This window comes from Zingiber officinale, chromosome 4B (genome assembly GCF_018446385.1).
Source record: "Zingiber officinale cultivar Zhangliang chromosome 4B, Zo_v1.1, whole genome shotgun sequence".
Taxonomy (NCBI): Eukaryota; Viridiplantae; Streptophyta; class Magnoliopsida; order Zingiberales; family Zingiberaceae; genus Zingiber; species Zingiber officinale.
The window spans coordinates 12,872,535-12,890,202 of NC_055993.1; the positions used below are offsets into that span (position 1 = coordinate 12,872,535).

At 36.1% G+C, this 17,668-nt stretch overlaps 1 protein-coding gene and 1 non-coding gene across 7 annotated transcripts; both read right to left on the reverse strand.

Moving 5' to 3' along the window:
• Nucleotides 1-2,162: 2,162 nt before the first annotated feature.
• Nucleotides 2,163-2,235, reverse strand: TRNAE-CUC. Its single transcript has one exon. It is a non-coding gene; the product is annotated as a tRNA-Glu (tRNA).
• A 2,347-nt stretch (nt 2,236-4,582) lies between these two features.
• LOC121974744 (50S ribosomal protein L4-like) lies at nt 4,583-16,770 on the reverse strand. Of its 6 annotated transcripts, none has more exons than XM_042525945.1 (9): nt 16,514-16,770; nt 11,898-12,561; nt 7,937-8,182; nt 7,741-7,843; nt 6,093-6,241; nt 5,582-5,689; nt 5,372-5,491; nt 5,041-5,214; nt 4,588-4,899 (listed from the first exon to the last, which is right to left on the reverse strand). In XM_042525945.1, exons 3-9 carry the CDS (start codon nt 8,042-8,044, stop codon nt 4,798-4,800), a joined length of 864 nt encoding a protein of 287 aa, XP_042381879.1. In that variant the 5' UTR covers nt 8,045-8,182; nt 11,898-12,561; nt 16,514-16,770; the 3' UTR covers nt 4,588-4,797. The 6 variants fall into 6 exon arrangements, with proteins under 6 accessions (XP_042381873.1, XP_042381874.1, XP_042381879.1 ...); XM_042525943.1 differs by lacking the exon at nt 16,514-16,770 and adding an exon at nt 13,228-16,441 and having other exon boundaries at nt 11,898-12,871; XM_042525939.1 differs by lacking the exons at nt 11,898-12,561; nt 16,514-16,770 and adding an exon at nt 9,073-9,383 and having other exon boundaries at nt 4,583-4,899.
• Nucleotides 16,771-17,668: the final 898 nt, after the last annotated feature.

A 17,668-nucleotide genomic window follows, 5' to 3' on the forward strand; every position in this document is an offset into this window, starting at 1 on the left:
AGTCAGGCAGAAGAGAAGTCCTAGTGAGTGAAGCTAGGTGAAAGTCCTGGTGAGTGAAGCCAGGTGAAAATCCTAGTGAGTGAAGCTAGGTGAAAGACCTGATGAGTGAAGCCAGGCAGAAGAGAAGTCCTAGTGAGTGAAGCTAGGAAGATTGGAAGTCCTGGTGAGTGAAGTCAGGCACGGGGAAATCCAGATGGGTCAAGGTTGACCAGACATCTGGTGAAAGTCCAAGTAGGTCAAAGGATTGACTGGATACTTGGCACGGAGAAATCCAGATGGGTCAAGGTTGACCAGACATCTGGTGAAAGTCCAAGTTGTAGGATCGAAAAGAATTTAGATATTTCCACAATTGCATGATATTGTCCACTTTGGGCCTAAGCCCTCATGGTTTTGCTCTTGGGCTCTCCCCAAAAGGCCTCATGCCAATGGAGATATCTTTTTTCTTATAAACCCATGATCTTTCCCATGTGTTTCCAATATGGGACTATGTTTGCAACCTTGCAACCCCAACACAAGTAGGTCAAGGTAGTGACCGGATACTTGGCAAGATGAAGAAAAGTCCAAGTGGGTCAAAGGGAGTGACCGGACACTTGGTGAGGGAATCCTAGCAGGTCAAGGGTGATCGGATGCTAGGCATGATGAACCAACATGTCAAGATTGACCGGATGTTTGTTTGGGAGGCTTGGGACTTGGTTTTGGGCAAAAACCAGAAGCCGAATCGATCAGCCGATCGATTGGCTGGAGCCCAATCGATCGGTCGATCGATTGGGGTGTCCCTGCGAGAAGCCTTCGTCCCAATCGATCAGTGGATCGATTGGGAGGAAGTCGCGAGCGCACAGAATGCCTCTGGATCGATCAGCCGATCGATCCAGGCGAATTTCCAGAGATCAGAGGCACTCTGAATCGATCCATGGATTGATCCAAAGCCTCCCCGATCGATTGGGAGCAATCCAATCGATTGGGATCCGACCGTTGGCGTAGATAAAGGCCGTTGGCGTGCGTCTTCTTTGGGAACAACTTCACCGATTCATCTCAGATCACTTCAGCGCTTCCACAGCTTCTCCACAAAGATCAGATCGCCAGTTCTTGAAGGTTCTTGGAGGTTTTCCAAGTCAAGAGGCGGATCTACAGCTGAAGAAGAAAGCTAGGGTTAGGGTTTCTATATTCATTGTAAGCTTTTGCTTGTATTTGTGTATCCTTTCCCTTTCTTCTTGTAGTGTGAATTTGTAGGGCTTCTCCGCCTTCGGTAGTTACCGAAAAGGAGGGTTTTATTAGTGGAGGGCGCGTGAGTAGGTGTGGATCGTTGGACTAGTCACCTCTTGTGAGGTGGATACCAAGTAAACCAACCTTGTTAGCGTTGTGTGGTTTGTTTCTTGTATTTCCGCTGCGCATCTTTGAAGAAACAAGCAACGACGAGCACCTAGCACGCGACGAGCTATTCCCCCCCCCCCCCCCCCCCCCCTAGCTACTTTTCGGTCCCAACATTAACGAATGAAACAATTGTATATATTGGTTAAAGGCGAAGAGAAATTTTATTCAGTAAGTCTATTGGAATATGCCCAATTTTCTTGGAACAAAGGGTTGGTCATAACAAAAAAGGTTATAGTGAGAAAAGGGAAGAGGCTAGAAGCAATATGCAAAGAACTGGGTCGAAAGACATTGGAATTCAATGGATATTAGTACAATGGAAGGCTGATTTGAGACATTGGCACCACTGTAACCAATAAATTGAATGATAAAGATGATTTGATGAAGATATCTGCAGATCCGAACAAAACGATGAAGCGTAGGGCATAGAAGTTATACATCAGAAGAGATAGGGGAGACTCACTAGGACTTTCAGGCTTGCCGTTGGACCACTTGGAGATGGCGAAGTGGACCTTTTCCCGATTGGCCGCATTCGATCGGTGGGGCTCCTTGAGGCAGGACCTCACGAGGGAGGCGCAGATGTTGGAGTAGCTAATGTAAGTCATCCCTGCCGCTCTCCAGAACGGCACCGCCGCACCTGAGCTCGCCATCGCCCGCCGCAACACAATTGTTCTCCTTCCTCTTTGGAAAGTGCGAGATCACCGACTTGGGGCTGGGGCGATTTTATAGGCGTTTTATGGACGGGCCGTAATAGAAAAAGCAACGAAAAAAAGAAGGGCCGAAGCAAAAAAAAATTCCGTTGCCGGGACTCGAACCCGGGTCTTTCGGGTGAGAGCCGAATATCCTAACCAACTAGACTACAACGGATACTTGAGTCATAATTATTAATATATAATTTTATCTGAGACTGAAAGCAGCCGCTTTGTTCTCTACTCCAATTACTCACCAAAAGAAGGAGATCCTCTGATGTAAAATTTTCTGGATTAGAAGAAATCCTATTTATTCATTGGGTAGATGAACTGAATCCCACCTGTTTAATATGTGGGATCTAATCTATCCAACTAATGAATAAGCAAGGGATCAAGATTGATCTAGGGATCCGGGACTAGAGGATCCGCTTTCTACGAGCAACTGTACTCCCTCACCTTCCAGAACGCTCTCTCCTATCGCACTGGCCTCAGCCGATGGTGTAGCCAGCCAACCCAAGTCAGCCCAGCAATTTCATCCTTTTCATCATGGAAAATAAGGAATTCATTGGCAAACCGATATTAAATCATAGTCCAATGTTGGGCTAAATTGTCCTCCCTATTCCTTTTTCGTCGACTGAGAAGCACGACATTCAATGGCGTCCATTGCCCTATGCTCTTTCTGGCGTCAACGGTTCATAATTTAGCCTATGATAGTTGAAGATCCTGACTATATTATTGATAGTAAATCGAATCGACTATATGAAGGATATTTCTATTGATTTCGCTAGGAATCAATCCTGATCCATTTTTATAAATCTACCCAACTGAATTTAAATTTAATTAAAATTGTTGATGCTTACCAGTACTACTATTGTTTATTACATTTATTCAAACAATTTAAATTTATTTTTTATTACATCTATTTAAACAATTTAAAATTAATATTTAATGCTCGAAGCCAAATCATCTGTACTGATTTTTAATGAGGATAAATAATCTCCATCTATTTTATAAATGAAGGTCATTCATTTCATCAATGAATATTAAAGGACCCTCCTCAAAAGAAGAAAAAAAAAAAAACTCTGTCAATGCCCCAGGTTACGCAATTGTAGGAGGCTTGGGCAGTGTCCACGTTGATGGTCATGAAAAACTTTTATAAAACAAAATTAATAATAATAAATAAATAAATTTAGTGTTTAATAAAATGAGTAAAATATATATAAAAAAAAATATGGGTATCCATCCACTGCCATCATCATCAGACACCGTCAACCTAGATTTGAAAACATAGACACAACAGATGATAAAGATGCAGCTTGGTGTAGTTCCACATAGAACATACTGAGGAGCGGAGAATTAAGACTCTGCAAAAAAATCGACAAATTGAAAATCGGATCGGAACCAGTAGCATATCTATTTCGGTTTACCGGTTAACTAGTTCCAGTTAACCAGTTTTAACCGGTTCTGGTTAACCAGTTTTAACCGGTTTACCAGTTGATTTCCGATTTTAGATTTTTTTTTTTTTTTACCGGTTTAACTTATAAATCGGTAAAACTGGGAACAATTAACAAGTAGCCTGTGAATTTCTTTTACTTATTCAAAGGTTGGCAATCATATTTGTACTGAAACGTACATTAATTTGATGGCAAAATTCATCATGGATTAATCTGATGATAATAACACATGGATATTATCAGTTGACAGTTGAGCATTGATTTCAAAGCTTAAACATAATTGAGAAGAAGGTAGGAAGTCAAATTTTCCAATTAGTTGTTTTGCTTTATATTATAGATATCTGGACGAGTTAGTCTTCCCATTAGAAATGTTTATAAGAGTTGGATTTGGTGCCAAAGTGGACCTAGTCTTGAGCAACAACTAATACCTGGGAAGGAAAATGCACGTTGCAGCAGTGCAATAGGTTCTAGAATAAACTACTAGTATCTACTAAAATTTCAAAGGCTTATCTCATTAAAGGCTAACATGATATGATTCTTAGTATGCAACCGCAACTTCTGTATATAATTCTGACTTGTGGGAACTAGCACCTAGAAGATGCTGGCCGTCTACTATCAGTGACAATTTGGAAGATTTATCCGTGGGAGTATGTTACATATACTACACAGCATGATTTATATTTTTCAACTCGGCCTAAACATTTGTTGTCTTGCTGATCGATAAGAATATAATTTCTTTAGAGAATTTTTAGTTGGGCTTTTAATTAATTAGTTTGTAAAAAAAAACCCAATAATCCACTTCACTAAGTCAACTTATCCAAGTCCAATAGTTTTTACCGATTCTCGGTTGTAACCGGTTAACCGACCGGAACCGATTCAACTGGAACTAGTAGAACCGATAAGAAGCTGGTCGATTAATCGGTTTTAAATAAACCATGATAAACGAGAATTAACCGGAACCGATAAACCAATAAACCGGTTAACCGATCGGTTGAACAAGCCTACGGAGAACATGGCCCGAGTGTAGTCTTTTGTGCATGATAGACTTTAAACATAAGACAATTTGGTCCAATCTTTTGTTTTTCAAAAGCTTGACACATTTCTGAATACAAAACATACAACTAAAATTGTCTCTGCCTTTATTAGCTACTCGAACTGGAGAAAACAAAAAAGTTATCCAACATGAATCTTTGTTTGATCTGACAACTGATTAGTCAGAGCATCAAATAAACATTTGATGTGAATCGATCTTGAGCAAATGAATGTGCATTCCAGCTACAACTGCATCAGCGATTAATGGGAGTGTGCATCCGCTCAACAATGCAGCTGACGGCATCTCGAGTCATCACGAGTGTGTCATGCAATAAGATACTGTAGACATTCAAGCCCTGCATGATCATGGAACATTTGCATAATTTAAACAACTGAACCAGAAAGGAGAGCAAAATCTCGACACAGCTTGTGTGTCAGCCCCTTCATTCACAATACACTAGACAAAGGTAAAAAAAATATGGTTGGTAGCTACTTACAATGGAAGGTAATACATTGACATATTGCAGATTTCTCGTTGCCAACTTAAGTTTGTCATCTATGGGGCCACCATCAACCAATAAAACCTTCCTTGTGTTTTCCAGTTGGGCGAGATAGTTCACAATGTTCTTCGTCTTGTGGCTTGGGACTTCCAGATCCTCAAAAACAATAAGCTGTTGAAATCACCAAACGACTATTAATTGATTCACAAGAGAGTATGTAGACATTAAATTTAGTTTAGAACAAATAATGCACTTGACAGATGACCTTCACAAGCCCATGCAAAGGGTAAGGTAGTAAAGGAGGTGAAAAAGAAGGCCACAGACTAACCTTGCCTTCAGCTGTTCGAGCAGATAGAGCAATTTTTAATCCCAATCGCCGAACCTTCTTTTGCAGCTTGAAAGCATGACTTCGTGGTTTAGGTCCATGCATGGTGGCACCATGCCTAAACTGTTAAAAAGTACATGTAGTTAGATCAAACACTCTTAGAATGAAGAAAAAGAACTCCACAGAAGCATTTTAAAGAAATACGATATACACCTGAGGGGCACGCAAAGAACCATGCCTTGCCCTTCCAGTTCCTTTTTGCGGGTATGCTTTTCTGCCAGTCCCACTTACTTCACTAATAGTTTTTGTTGAATGTGTACCCTGAGAAGCACATGATGAGCAATGATGGGAAAAAGAAATGGCAGACTAGCTCTAGACAATGTAACATAACTAAAAACCAATTTGATTGCGACGTCTCTGGTGATGATAGTCAAGAAATGAGAAAGTTTGTGGGCTTCAGGTGAACAAACAATTATACAACATGAAACACATTTAAAGTTGTGAAATATAGTAAGCATATGCAGCATATATTATAAATCAATAATTGTGTCTTCTCCCTACTTCACATAATCAATTTCAATAATAAATAGAAAACAAGTGTACCCTATAGAAATCATATCACTGGAGAAGGAATACTAAGTAACCACAAATAACATACTACAATGTTGAAGATACATAAAATAAATCATGCAACAAATTTCCAAGCTTGAGAATCATATGATACCTGCTGCCTCTTAGCAAGCTGCCATCTCACAACACGTTGGACAATATCCTTCCTAATAGGGGAATCAAACACATCACCAGCCAAGACCATCAAGCCTTTGTCCTCGCAATGGAAGTTTGTCACTCTTGTTACTAGATCAGCATATTTCCCTGCAAATTGAAATCATATTTAAAGTACAAAAAAGATAAAAATATATATATATATATATAGAAAGCTTCTTTAAATGACTGAAGCATATTCAGATGAGAATACAATGCAATTTAATCCTAAAATATGTCATAGACACAAATGAGGATTCACAAGAAAATGTAAGATATTGTGTAAATGATTTCATAACGTAGTTGACAAAAATGATTGCTAATTGGAAGAATACTTTCTGTCTCTGAATAAGATATCCAAACTAGAATGACTTTTCTCTAAAGCACTGGTTGCCACTGTCACACAAGAAATTGTGGTTGCATTAGATAAACAAACTGGGAATTCCACAATAACCTATTCTTTTAACTAACAAAAACTTAGACAGTAATGTAATTGAAAATAAATAAATAAATAACACACGTGAAAAGAAAATGCAGATGAAGATGATATAACAAATAGTAAAGGCCTTGTTTTTATGGTGTTATACAGCAGCAAGCCATAAGTCTAAGATTACTTGAAGTTGGCTATACGAATTGTATCCTGCCATCAACTTTATTTAGAACTATATTGTTCATAATGAAGCATTATACTACGACTGATATTTACGGTCAACAATGGTTTTTGAGATTTTCTCTTACACTGACTATAGGGGCTAACATAACTCTGGACCTTTTCATTTGAGCATGATAGGCATTGACAGTTTCATGGCATTCCATAATACAATTACAAAAATTCTTTACTAAACAATTTGCTTGATCTGTGTAATATATATCATGAGAACAGTTACATAGGTATACATAGTCAATAAGATGACACCAACAATATAAAACCACACAAGAAAACACTATATATGAACATCAACAATAAATGAGACTAGAAAATCATTAACATAACACCAATAGGCTAAAACTGAGTTGGAAATATTATAGAGGAACATCAACAATGTTAAATCAACAACAGATTGCACCAATGGCATGAAATATATTCAACAGTACTATGAAGCAACTACAACAATAAAGAATCACATCATGAACATTAATAAAACACCAAGAGGATAAAACCACACTACAAACACGATGAAAGGACACCAAGAGTTTCTGAGCAACTCTACCCAATCAAATGAGAACTCCCTAGAAACCCAAACCTATGCCTGCAAATTTAGAGGTAAGAAAAAAGAGGGGCCATGCAGCCCAAACTAAATTTTGAGATCATGAACCATATCATCTTTCATATACATCATAAGGCATGACTTACCTCCATATTGAAGTTGTAGAATGAAAGTCAACAAAAATAACATTAGGAAAAACTCACAAGTATCCAAATCATTCCAACAGTATGATCTACATAATCATCTTATGCTTAGCAACTAGATCATGCAATTGAATATAATGTAAGACAAAGACAAATGACATAAGATATAATTCACAAGGCAACCATTAGATTGAGTTACAATACCCCCCTGCTGACCACACAGACACACAGCCAAAAAAAACCAAAAAGAGAAAAATACCTATATCAGAATCTGGCCTAAGAACAATCTTGTTTCTTAACAGCTCAGGTGGAATTAAACCTCCACTCTCGTGGGAGTCAAGGGAGCAAAACCTTCGCTGTGCCTAAGAATGAATCGATAAATTATTCAAACCTTAATGAAAAACTTGAAACTAAAACTCAAAAAAAAAAAAAGTGTCAAAAAAACTCTCACAAACCATAAAGGAAGAGTCATTCTGCAGAGAGAAAATAGTCGAGGGAATTGCATAGGAAAGTCTCCTAGATTGCTGCAGATTGTTGAATGTTACTCGGGAAAGATTCCACATTTTTATTCTATCTATGAGCTCTTCAATTGTTGGTGAAACCTCAGCGTAAATGCTCGTGCAGTGACAGGAGTAAGTTGGTGGGGAGGTTGCAGTATGTAAACCACAGTGTTGTGTCCAGGAGTAACATGGAGCAGCGATCTGCATCCCAAAACAAAATTTAGGGGATAAACAAGTGGTCGTCTAAAATTAATTTTTAAGCAAGTTTTGAAATAGAGACGAAATATCAATAATTATTTACTACCAAAAAGTATAGAGCTAAAGATCCATAACACTCTAGTTACATTCATTTCCTTGTTAACTTAGTTGGATACATCACCTGACTCATTCAGAGCATAGGTTGGCTGAAGGTCTCTTGTATGATTATCCATTATGTTTTGAAATAATTACTTACATAATTTAATTTACAATAGTTTCCACGATGGCTCCAATTCTTTAATGGGACTACCCTAGTTTTTCATAATCTTCCTTTAATTTAAAGTTATATTTTGGTAATCTAAAAGTAAATGTCAACATGAAATAGGTAGACTAGCTAAACAACTTCAATTAATTATCAAAGATTTTTTTTGTCAATCAGAATCAATCCATTATATCAATGTCTGAATGTAATGCAAATTAACAAAGTGTTCTTGCATTGTTATGGGCGTTCTCTAAGTAAGAGGTTTGGCGAATATTAATTCAAAGAACAAAGTCTTCAATGTGTCTCAACTGAATGACAATATCTAATATATGCTCTTCATTAAGCATAAATTCTACAAATTTATGAGAATATTTGATGGAAACCTATTATCCGCTATCCAGCATTGGTTACACAAATTTCAAGTTTCAAAAAATGAAACCATTGAATCATGGTTATGGTGCCATCTAATGACTCTATCCACATTTCAGAAATCAATCTCACTAATTATACCAAAACAAACACAATCGCTATTGCTTTGTTTACTTGGAGGTGTTGATTGAAAAGGGAAAGGAATCAAGAAAGAAAAGAATCCCTAAGAAAAAAGAAAGGAATCCTTTCTGTGCTTATTTACTTTAATTGAGGAAGGTGAGTTCGTCGGAACGGCAGTGGAAAAATCGGAACGGACGTTCTGGCACGGGAACACCTCATGCCGTTCCAATTTTCCGGTGCATAACGTCAGTTGCTGTGGGACGGCGTTCTTGGACGTTATAACAATAAAAACGGTTGGAACGGAACGGATCGGGGAACGATGATGATTACCTCCGGAGGAATCGGACAACGTCATCGGAGACGCTCCCGACGTGGGCTGATCCGACAGCGCGAGCGCGAGAAGGCGACATCGGTGGTTGTTTAGGGTTTAGGTGTATGGGACAGTGGGGAACTCGCGATGGTTTAATAAACTTAGAATTTAGATTTTAATTAATAAACAAAGGGTGTTATGTTTAAATTCACATTAAAATATCAAAGCCTCGTATATCACACTAAAATATAATAAAAATTCATTTTATTTTATTTTTATCTAAAAAATTTATTATAATCATATAAATTTATTTTCTTATTAACTATTAATCATATTATTATTCTAAATAAACTAAATTAAATTAAATTACAATTAGTTTTAATTATTATGATCCCCTCTCTCTCTATCTATAAAAGATTTATTATTTATTCTTTATATTATTTAGTATTTTAGACTTATTAGTACATCATTAAATATTTAATATCTTATTATTTTCATAATTCTCAAACTACAAATAGTCTACACATAAATTATAAACTAAAAAATTTAGTTAAGTTAAATTTTTAAATATATATATATATATAAAGTCCACGATGATTATTGAGACCCTTCCGACGAATCATGTGAGATAATCCATTAAATTGTTTACTTAGAATAAAAAAAGGAAATTAAATTATTTATAGTTCAAAATAGAGGTGCAAATGAATCGAGTTGCTCATGAGCAGCTCAGACAAAACTTGACTCGAGCTCAAATTTGATTGAGCTCGAGCCAACTCGTTTAATATTCGAGTAGATTTCGAACTCATTTAATACCGACTTGATGGCTCTTCGTGCCTATTGAAGTCATGCTAATTCAATATTTTAATATTTAAAATAATTACTATTTTTAAATTAAATGATAATTCTAATATTTAAAATAATTACTACTTTAAAATTAAATAATAAATAGTTGTAAATAAATAATAAATAGTTGTGAAGGTATTTATGACTAGTGTGTCTCGTTGCAGGGGCGTAGCCACCTTAAGGAGAGGGGGTGTGATCGCCCCCTCTCACATTTTATTAAAAATTATATATATATATTTGGAAGTCCTTATCGTCACTTTGAGTAGTTGATTCATCACCATTAAATGTCGAAAACTGAAATTGATCACATATTTGGAAAGTTCATGACCTAAGTTATCCATTGGTACCACTTATACGAGGAAATATCATGATTTGAAATGTTAAGTATTGAATTTTAAAAATAAAATATATAATAATAAACGGATGAACTAAATCGTAGGGTACAAAATAAGGAAGCTAAATTAAAATTGAATCGAGTTTGAACTAAATTCAACGGGTAGATATGGAGATAAGAATTATGTTGGTTCAAATTAAAATTGATTTGAAGTTGAATTATGACCAAACCAAGTTTAATGTTTAAAAGAGTTCGAACGATTTAAAAAGAATTATGATATTTTTGACGTGATTTTTTTTCTCTCCCTCTTCTCCCTCTTCTCCCTATGCACGTTACATCCTAACGTACCGTATGCCACCCCTTTCGCCCATTCCTCTCTTTTATTTTTTTTCTTCCTCTTCTTCCTCATTTGCTTCTTCTCCTCTTCTCCAATATTAGTAAACCAACAATTTTTTCCTCTCCTCTTCTTAAGCACATGAGCTTTTTTCTTCTCCTTTCTCTTCTCCAGCAAGCAAGAAATACAACACCAGTTGCTGTCCTCTTCTAACAACAAGATCAAGCAGCCATCAACCCCCCTATCTTCTTCCTCTTCTAGTATTTTTTAGAATTTTATTGGCACAGCAAAATAGTCATGTTTTGTCTTAGCTTGCTCTCTTTGTGTTATTGCCGAGCTCACCGAAACTAGTCAAGGTTGCTAACGAAGAAAGTAAGTTCTTCTTTTTTTTACTTCTTCCTCTCTATTTTATCTTCTCTAATTTTCTCAAAAGCAATGATCTTCCAAGAGTTGTAAGTTATTCCTTTCTCATTTCATGAATTTTTGAAAATTGCCCCTCCTAATCGAAAATGAATTTTTGAAAATTGCCCCTCCTAATCGAAAATCCTGACTACGCCCCTATCTCGTTGGTTTGTTAGAGACTTAGAGGAGGGATAAAGATTTGAATCCCAACTTGCGTATTAAAATAAATACTAAAATTATTTATATATTTCAAATATCCAATATCTTTGTTTTATTTTTAAAAATATTTTTTATATATTTATTCGTCAAAATTTTCTTAATTTATCAATAAATTGAAGGGTCTTCAAAATAATTTGTAGACTTCATTTGGATATTATTTAAATATTTTTCACATCACGAGGATCGTTTAAATCGGGAATGTTTGTTATTTATTACTTGGTGCTTCCCTGCAAGTTGCTAAACAATTTTTGCAGGAAGAATTGGAACCTACATAGTTTGTTGACATCGAAGTCACACTCATTTTATTATCCATGGTGATTCATAGTTCTGATAATAGAATCTGTGTTAATTCCTTTGTTCGCAACAGGTAAATCTGTTATACATTACAAAGTCTAACACAATCAACCAAACATGCAAAATAAAACACCAGATTCTAAAAAATAACGACCTTCAAAATCAGGAAGACTAGACCGTGGAACAAAAAAAAGGAATGTTGTTGATGATACACGCGAAGTTAGCACTTACCCGACTGTGGAGCTCTGCCGACCTCGGAACACGTTGTTGTTGTCAGTTTGCCCGAAGACGCTGAGGACTATACTCGATGGTTGAAGCTGCTGTGTCTCGACGTAACTCGACGGTCGGGTTGCTGCTATTGCTCGACCGAGGAACGCCGGTCTAAGTTGCCGCGGAAGATGTCGAGGACGGTTGGAGCAACTACGTGCAACAATCGCTGCGACTTTTCCAGGCAATGCAACATGATGGAGTTCAAGTCAATTCTGTCACATTGTTGGCACTGATTGGAACATGTATTGGTCTGACTTCTACTTTGTTAGGCCGAGCTGTTCCCAATTGATATTTATCTAAATCTCCTTAATACATCTATGTCCTCAAATATTAATTTGATACATTATATTGACAGCAATGTATTTTTTTAACACGTTTCTGATCATGCTCCCAATTGATTTGAAATGGTTCTGTGGCTATGAATATATTCTACCAATAGATTGTTATATAATAGCAATCTATTGATAACCGATCGGAAATGCATTAAAAAATAACTACTCTCAATATAACATATCACATGTATGTTTGAGACCATAGATGTAATAAGAAGACTTGGACAACTACATCGGTCTTTTTTGAAGTCATTCAGAGTTCTATACTGCAACCTCCCCACCAACTTCTGTCACTGCACGAGCATTTACACTGAGGTTTCACCAACAATTGAAGAGCTCATAGATAGAATAAAAATGTGGAATCTGTCCCGAATAACATTCAACAATCTGCAGCAATCTAGGAGACTTTCCTATACAATTCCCTCGACTATTTTCTCTCTGCAGAATGACTCTTCCTTTATGGTTTGTGAGAGTTTTTTTGACAGTTTTTTTTAGTTTTAGTTTCAGTTTTTCATTAAGGTTTGAATAGTTTATGGATTCATTCTTTGGCACAGTGAAGGTTTTGCACCCTTGACTCCCACGAGAGTGGAGGTTTAATTCCACCTGAGCTGTTCTATACTGCAACCTCCCCACCAACTTACTCCTGTCACTGCACGAGCATTTACACTGAGGTTTCACCAACAATTGAAGAGCTCATAGATAGAATAAAAATGTGGAATCTGTCCCGAATAACATTCAACAATCTGTAGCAATCTAGGAGACTTTCCTATACAATTCCCTCGACTATTTTCTCTCTACAGAATGGCTCTTCCTTTATGGTTTGTGAGAGTTTTTTTGACAGTTTTTTTTAGTTTTAGTTTCAGTTTTTCATTAAGGTTTGAATAGTTTATGGATTCATTCTTTGGCACAGTGAAGGTTTTGCACCCTTGACTCCCACGAGAGTGGAGGTTTAATTCCACCTGAGCTGTTAAGAAACAAGACTGTTCTTAGGCCAGATTCTGATATAGATATTTTTCTCTTTTGGGTTTTTTTTGGCGGTCAGCAGGGGGTATTGTAACTCAATCTATTGGTTGCCTTGTGAATTATATCTTATGTCATTTGTCATTGTCTTACATTATATTCAATTGCATGATCTAGTTGCTAAGCATAAGATGATTATGTAGATCATAGTGTTGGAATGATTTGGATACTTGTGAGTTTTTCCTAATGTTATTTTTGTTGACTTTCATTCTGCACCTTCAATATGAAGGTAAGTCATGCCTTATGATGTATATGAAAGATGATATGGTCATGATCTCAAAATTTAGTTTGGGTTGCATGACCCCTCTTTTTTCTTACCTCTAAATTTGCAGACATAGGGTTGGGTTTCTAAGGAGTTCTCATTTGATTGGGTAGAGTTACTCAGAAACTCTTGGTGTCCTTTCATCGTGTTTGTAGTGTGGTTTTATCCTCTTGGTGTTTTATTAATGATCATGATGTGATTCTTTACTGTTGTAGTTGCTTCAGAATACTATTTAATTTATTTCATGTTATTGGTGCAATCTGTTGTTTATGTGTTGTTGATTTAATATTGTTGATGTTCCTCTATAATGTCTGGTTTATTGTTGATGTTCATATATAGTGTTTTTTTGTGTGGTTATATATTGTTGGTGTCATCTTATTGACTATGTATACCTATGGAACTGTTCTCATGATATATATTACACAGAGCAAGCAAATTGCTTAGTAAAGAATTTTTGTAATTGTATTATGGAATGCCATGAAACTGTCAATGCCCATCATGCTCAAATGAAAAGGTCCAGGGTTATGTTAGCTCCTATAGTTAGAGTAAGAGAAAATCTCAAAAACCATTGTTAACCATAAATATCAGTCATAGTATAATGCTTCATTATGAACAATATAGTTCTAAATAAAGTTGATGGCAGGATACAATTCGTAAAGCCAACTTCAATTAATCTTAGACTTATGTAAGGATGGTTTGAGACATTGGTACCCCTGTAACCAATAAATTGAATGATAAAGATGATTTGGTGAAGATATCTAAGATGTCATATCAGTCAGACTCAATTTGCTTAGAGGAACAGAACACAATATATCTTTAGGAAACCAATCGCCTGATCTCTAACCTAACCATATCATTTCTGGAAGTCGTGTTACCATATTAATTAAAGATAAAGTCACAGTTTCTCTTATGGATCAAAACCCCTAATTAAACATATTCAAGGTAGATCCGCTACCTTAGCGGCCCCCCTAGTGCCGGCCCCACGGATATGGAGGGAGGTTCATGGAGGTACACAGGCCATAGGCGCATGGCGGGATAAACCTCAGGTCGTCAGTTCCTGAGAATCGACCCCTGGCCATTACGCCAGAGATACCATGCGCCCACCGTCTGCGCTACGCCCTGGGGGCAATTAAACATATTCAAGCTATAGTGAGACGTTAGCGACTTAGATTCATGCAGATCCGATCAGAACCATGAAGCGTAGGGCATAGAAGTTCTTAGTTTATCAGACCATATTTATTTGTTTATCAGACTAGTTTAATGCAGATCTTAGTTTATCAGAGTAATTTAACTTTTATGAGCATAATTACCGTCACAATTTTAGAAATTATAAAGGTTCATTAGCTTAAATCTATATTACTTGGGCTGTAAAACAAATTTTTCAGAAAAATAAGGATCTAGGTGTCTGATGCTTAACTTTTCTACAAACTTTTACACACTAATGGAGAATCAAGGATCTCAATGTCCAACATAGGATGTCAGGCATCCACTATGGTTACAAGGTAGTTTGATTAAAGGAACATCAGTTTCAACTACTTTATGGAATCAAAATGGCATGCAAGAAGACAAAACCAGACCACAACATTAACCACAGATGGAAATGCTGCGATCTAAAGACATGTGGTCCCTTGTATGATATAAAGGGCAGCCTAGTGTACAAAGCTCCAGCCAATGCGGGGTCTATTATTCTACTTTGCAAAAGGCTATTTCCGAGACTCGAATCCGTGACCTCTAACTCACATGACAATAACTTTACCGTTCCGAGATATCTAGTCCCTTGTATGATATAGACATTTTTTATTTTCATAGCATATAAAAGTTAAATTCACTCCATGCATGATGTTGGAATACAGTATATATTTGTCTTATCCTATTTTACTATAATGTTTGTGTATGTGTGTTTCTTCTATTTACATGGAAGAGATGGTTCCAGGTTTTATGATAAGACTTGAACAAGTTTTACTAGAACAAAACAATTAAAATGAATGCCTCACTGTCCATATAAGTTTGATGGAGGATTCAATTCCTCTTTTTTAAAATAAAATAGAAGAGGAAGGACCCATCGACACAACACTCATTAATGCTCTTACATAGCAAACAGAAGAATTGTTAATTAACAAGAATAACAAATGGGTGATAAAGAAACAAACCAGTACCTGAGAGTTTAACTACAAGAAAGGTCAATCATATGATGAGTAGTGAGGCTACAACTCATAGCTTAATTGAGAGATGGCAGAATTGTACATAAATAGTGATGACACTAACTAAATGCATCTCAGTAGTTGTTTGTGGAGGCTGCAAATGGAAAAACATCAACTAGTGGAATGGTTGCCAAGAAAATTGAAATGATGACTGAGGTGTAAAATTTATCAATGTGTCGCTTGTGGAGCCTAATTTATATGTGTTTTTTTTGTAAATATACTGTTTGTTAGCATGAGAAGAAAAGTGAACCTACAGGAGTTAACAAATGAAACAATTGTATATATTGGTTAAAGGCGAAGAGAAATTTTATTCCATATTGAGCAAATGCCCACTAATTACATTGAGCAAGAGCAATTTGGGGCAGTTACTAAATCGAGCTAAGTTGTACAAACTAAGATTGAAGGTAAGTTTATTGGAAGATGTCCAATTTTATTGGTACAATGCGTTGGTCATATCAAAAAAGGTTATAGTGAGAAAAGGGAAGAGGCTAGAAGCAATATGCAAAGAACTGGGTCGAAAGACATTGGAATTCAATGGATATTAGTACAATGGAAGGCAGGTTTGAGACATTGGTACCACTGTAACCAATAAATTGAATGATAAAGAACACAAGTCACAGCTTCTCTTATGGATCAAAAAACCCTAATTAAAGACAAAGTCACAGCTTCTCTTATGGATCAAAACCCCTAGCTATCGCGAACGATGAAGCGTAGGGCATAGAAGTTCTGCAGCGGAGATCAGAAGAGATAGGGGAGACTCACTAGGACTTTCAGGCTCCTTGAGGCAGGACCTCACGAGGGAGGCGCAGCTGTTGGAGTAGCTAATGTAAGTCATCCCTGCCGCTCTCCAGAACGGCACCGCCGCACCTGAGCTCGCCATCGCACGCCGCAACATTCTTCCTCTTGGGAGACTTAGGGCTGGGGCGATTTTATAGGCATTTTATGGAGATGCCGTAATAGAAAAAGCAACAAAAAACGGAAGGGCCGAAGGGAAAAAAAATTCGATTGTCTGAACTCGAACCCTGGTCTTTAGGGTTACAGCCAAATATTATAACCGACTACAATAAGAAGAATTGTTGATTTAATATCATATATATATATATATATTGATTAATATTTACCTTTATCTGAGACACCGCTTTCTTCTCTGCTCCGATTACTCTCCAAAATACTCTTCTACTCTACGAGCAGCTGTACTTCCTTATCTTTCACAACACTCTCTCTATGGATTAAATGAATTAAGCCACTCATAAGTTATTCAAAACTCGATTCGATAAAAGTTTATTTGAGCTTGTTTAATGAGGCTCGTTAAGATAAACAAATCAAGCTCAAACTTCACAATATTCGGCTCGTTAGCTCGTGAACATGTTCATTAAACTCATGAATCAACTTTTAAATAAAAAAATAATAATTTTGATATTAAATTTATAGATTTTGCACTCTACTTATAAAAAACATAGATAAATATATTAAATTTATTTATTAAAATAAAATTATAAATTTTAACAAGAATATTATAATTTTTAAAAAATATATAATTTAGTTTTTAATGAATATTTAAATTTATAATTTATATTTATTAATCTCGTTTAGGCTCGATAAAAGTTCGAATAAGCTCGTGAGCCATGAATATATTCGTTAAATAAAGCTCGAGCTCGGCTCGATTATAAACGAATCAAACTCAAACATCCAAGAATTCGACTCGGCTCGACTCGATTACACCCCTAGTTCTCTCCTATCATTAGGATCTCTTCAAGATTAAATAAAATTAAATGTAATTAATTTCTAATTATTTTTTCTTTGTTTTTACTTATAGGATATTTAAATAAATTATTATTTATTATAAATTTAAATTAAATATATTTAATAGCATATTTAAATTTATGTATAATTGTAAATATTTAATTTATTAAAATT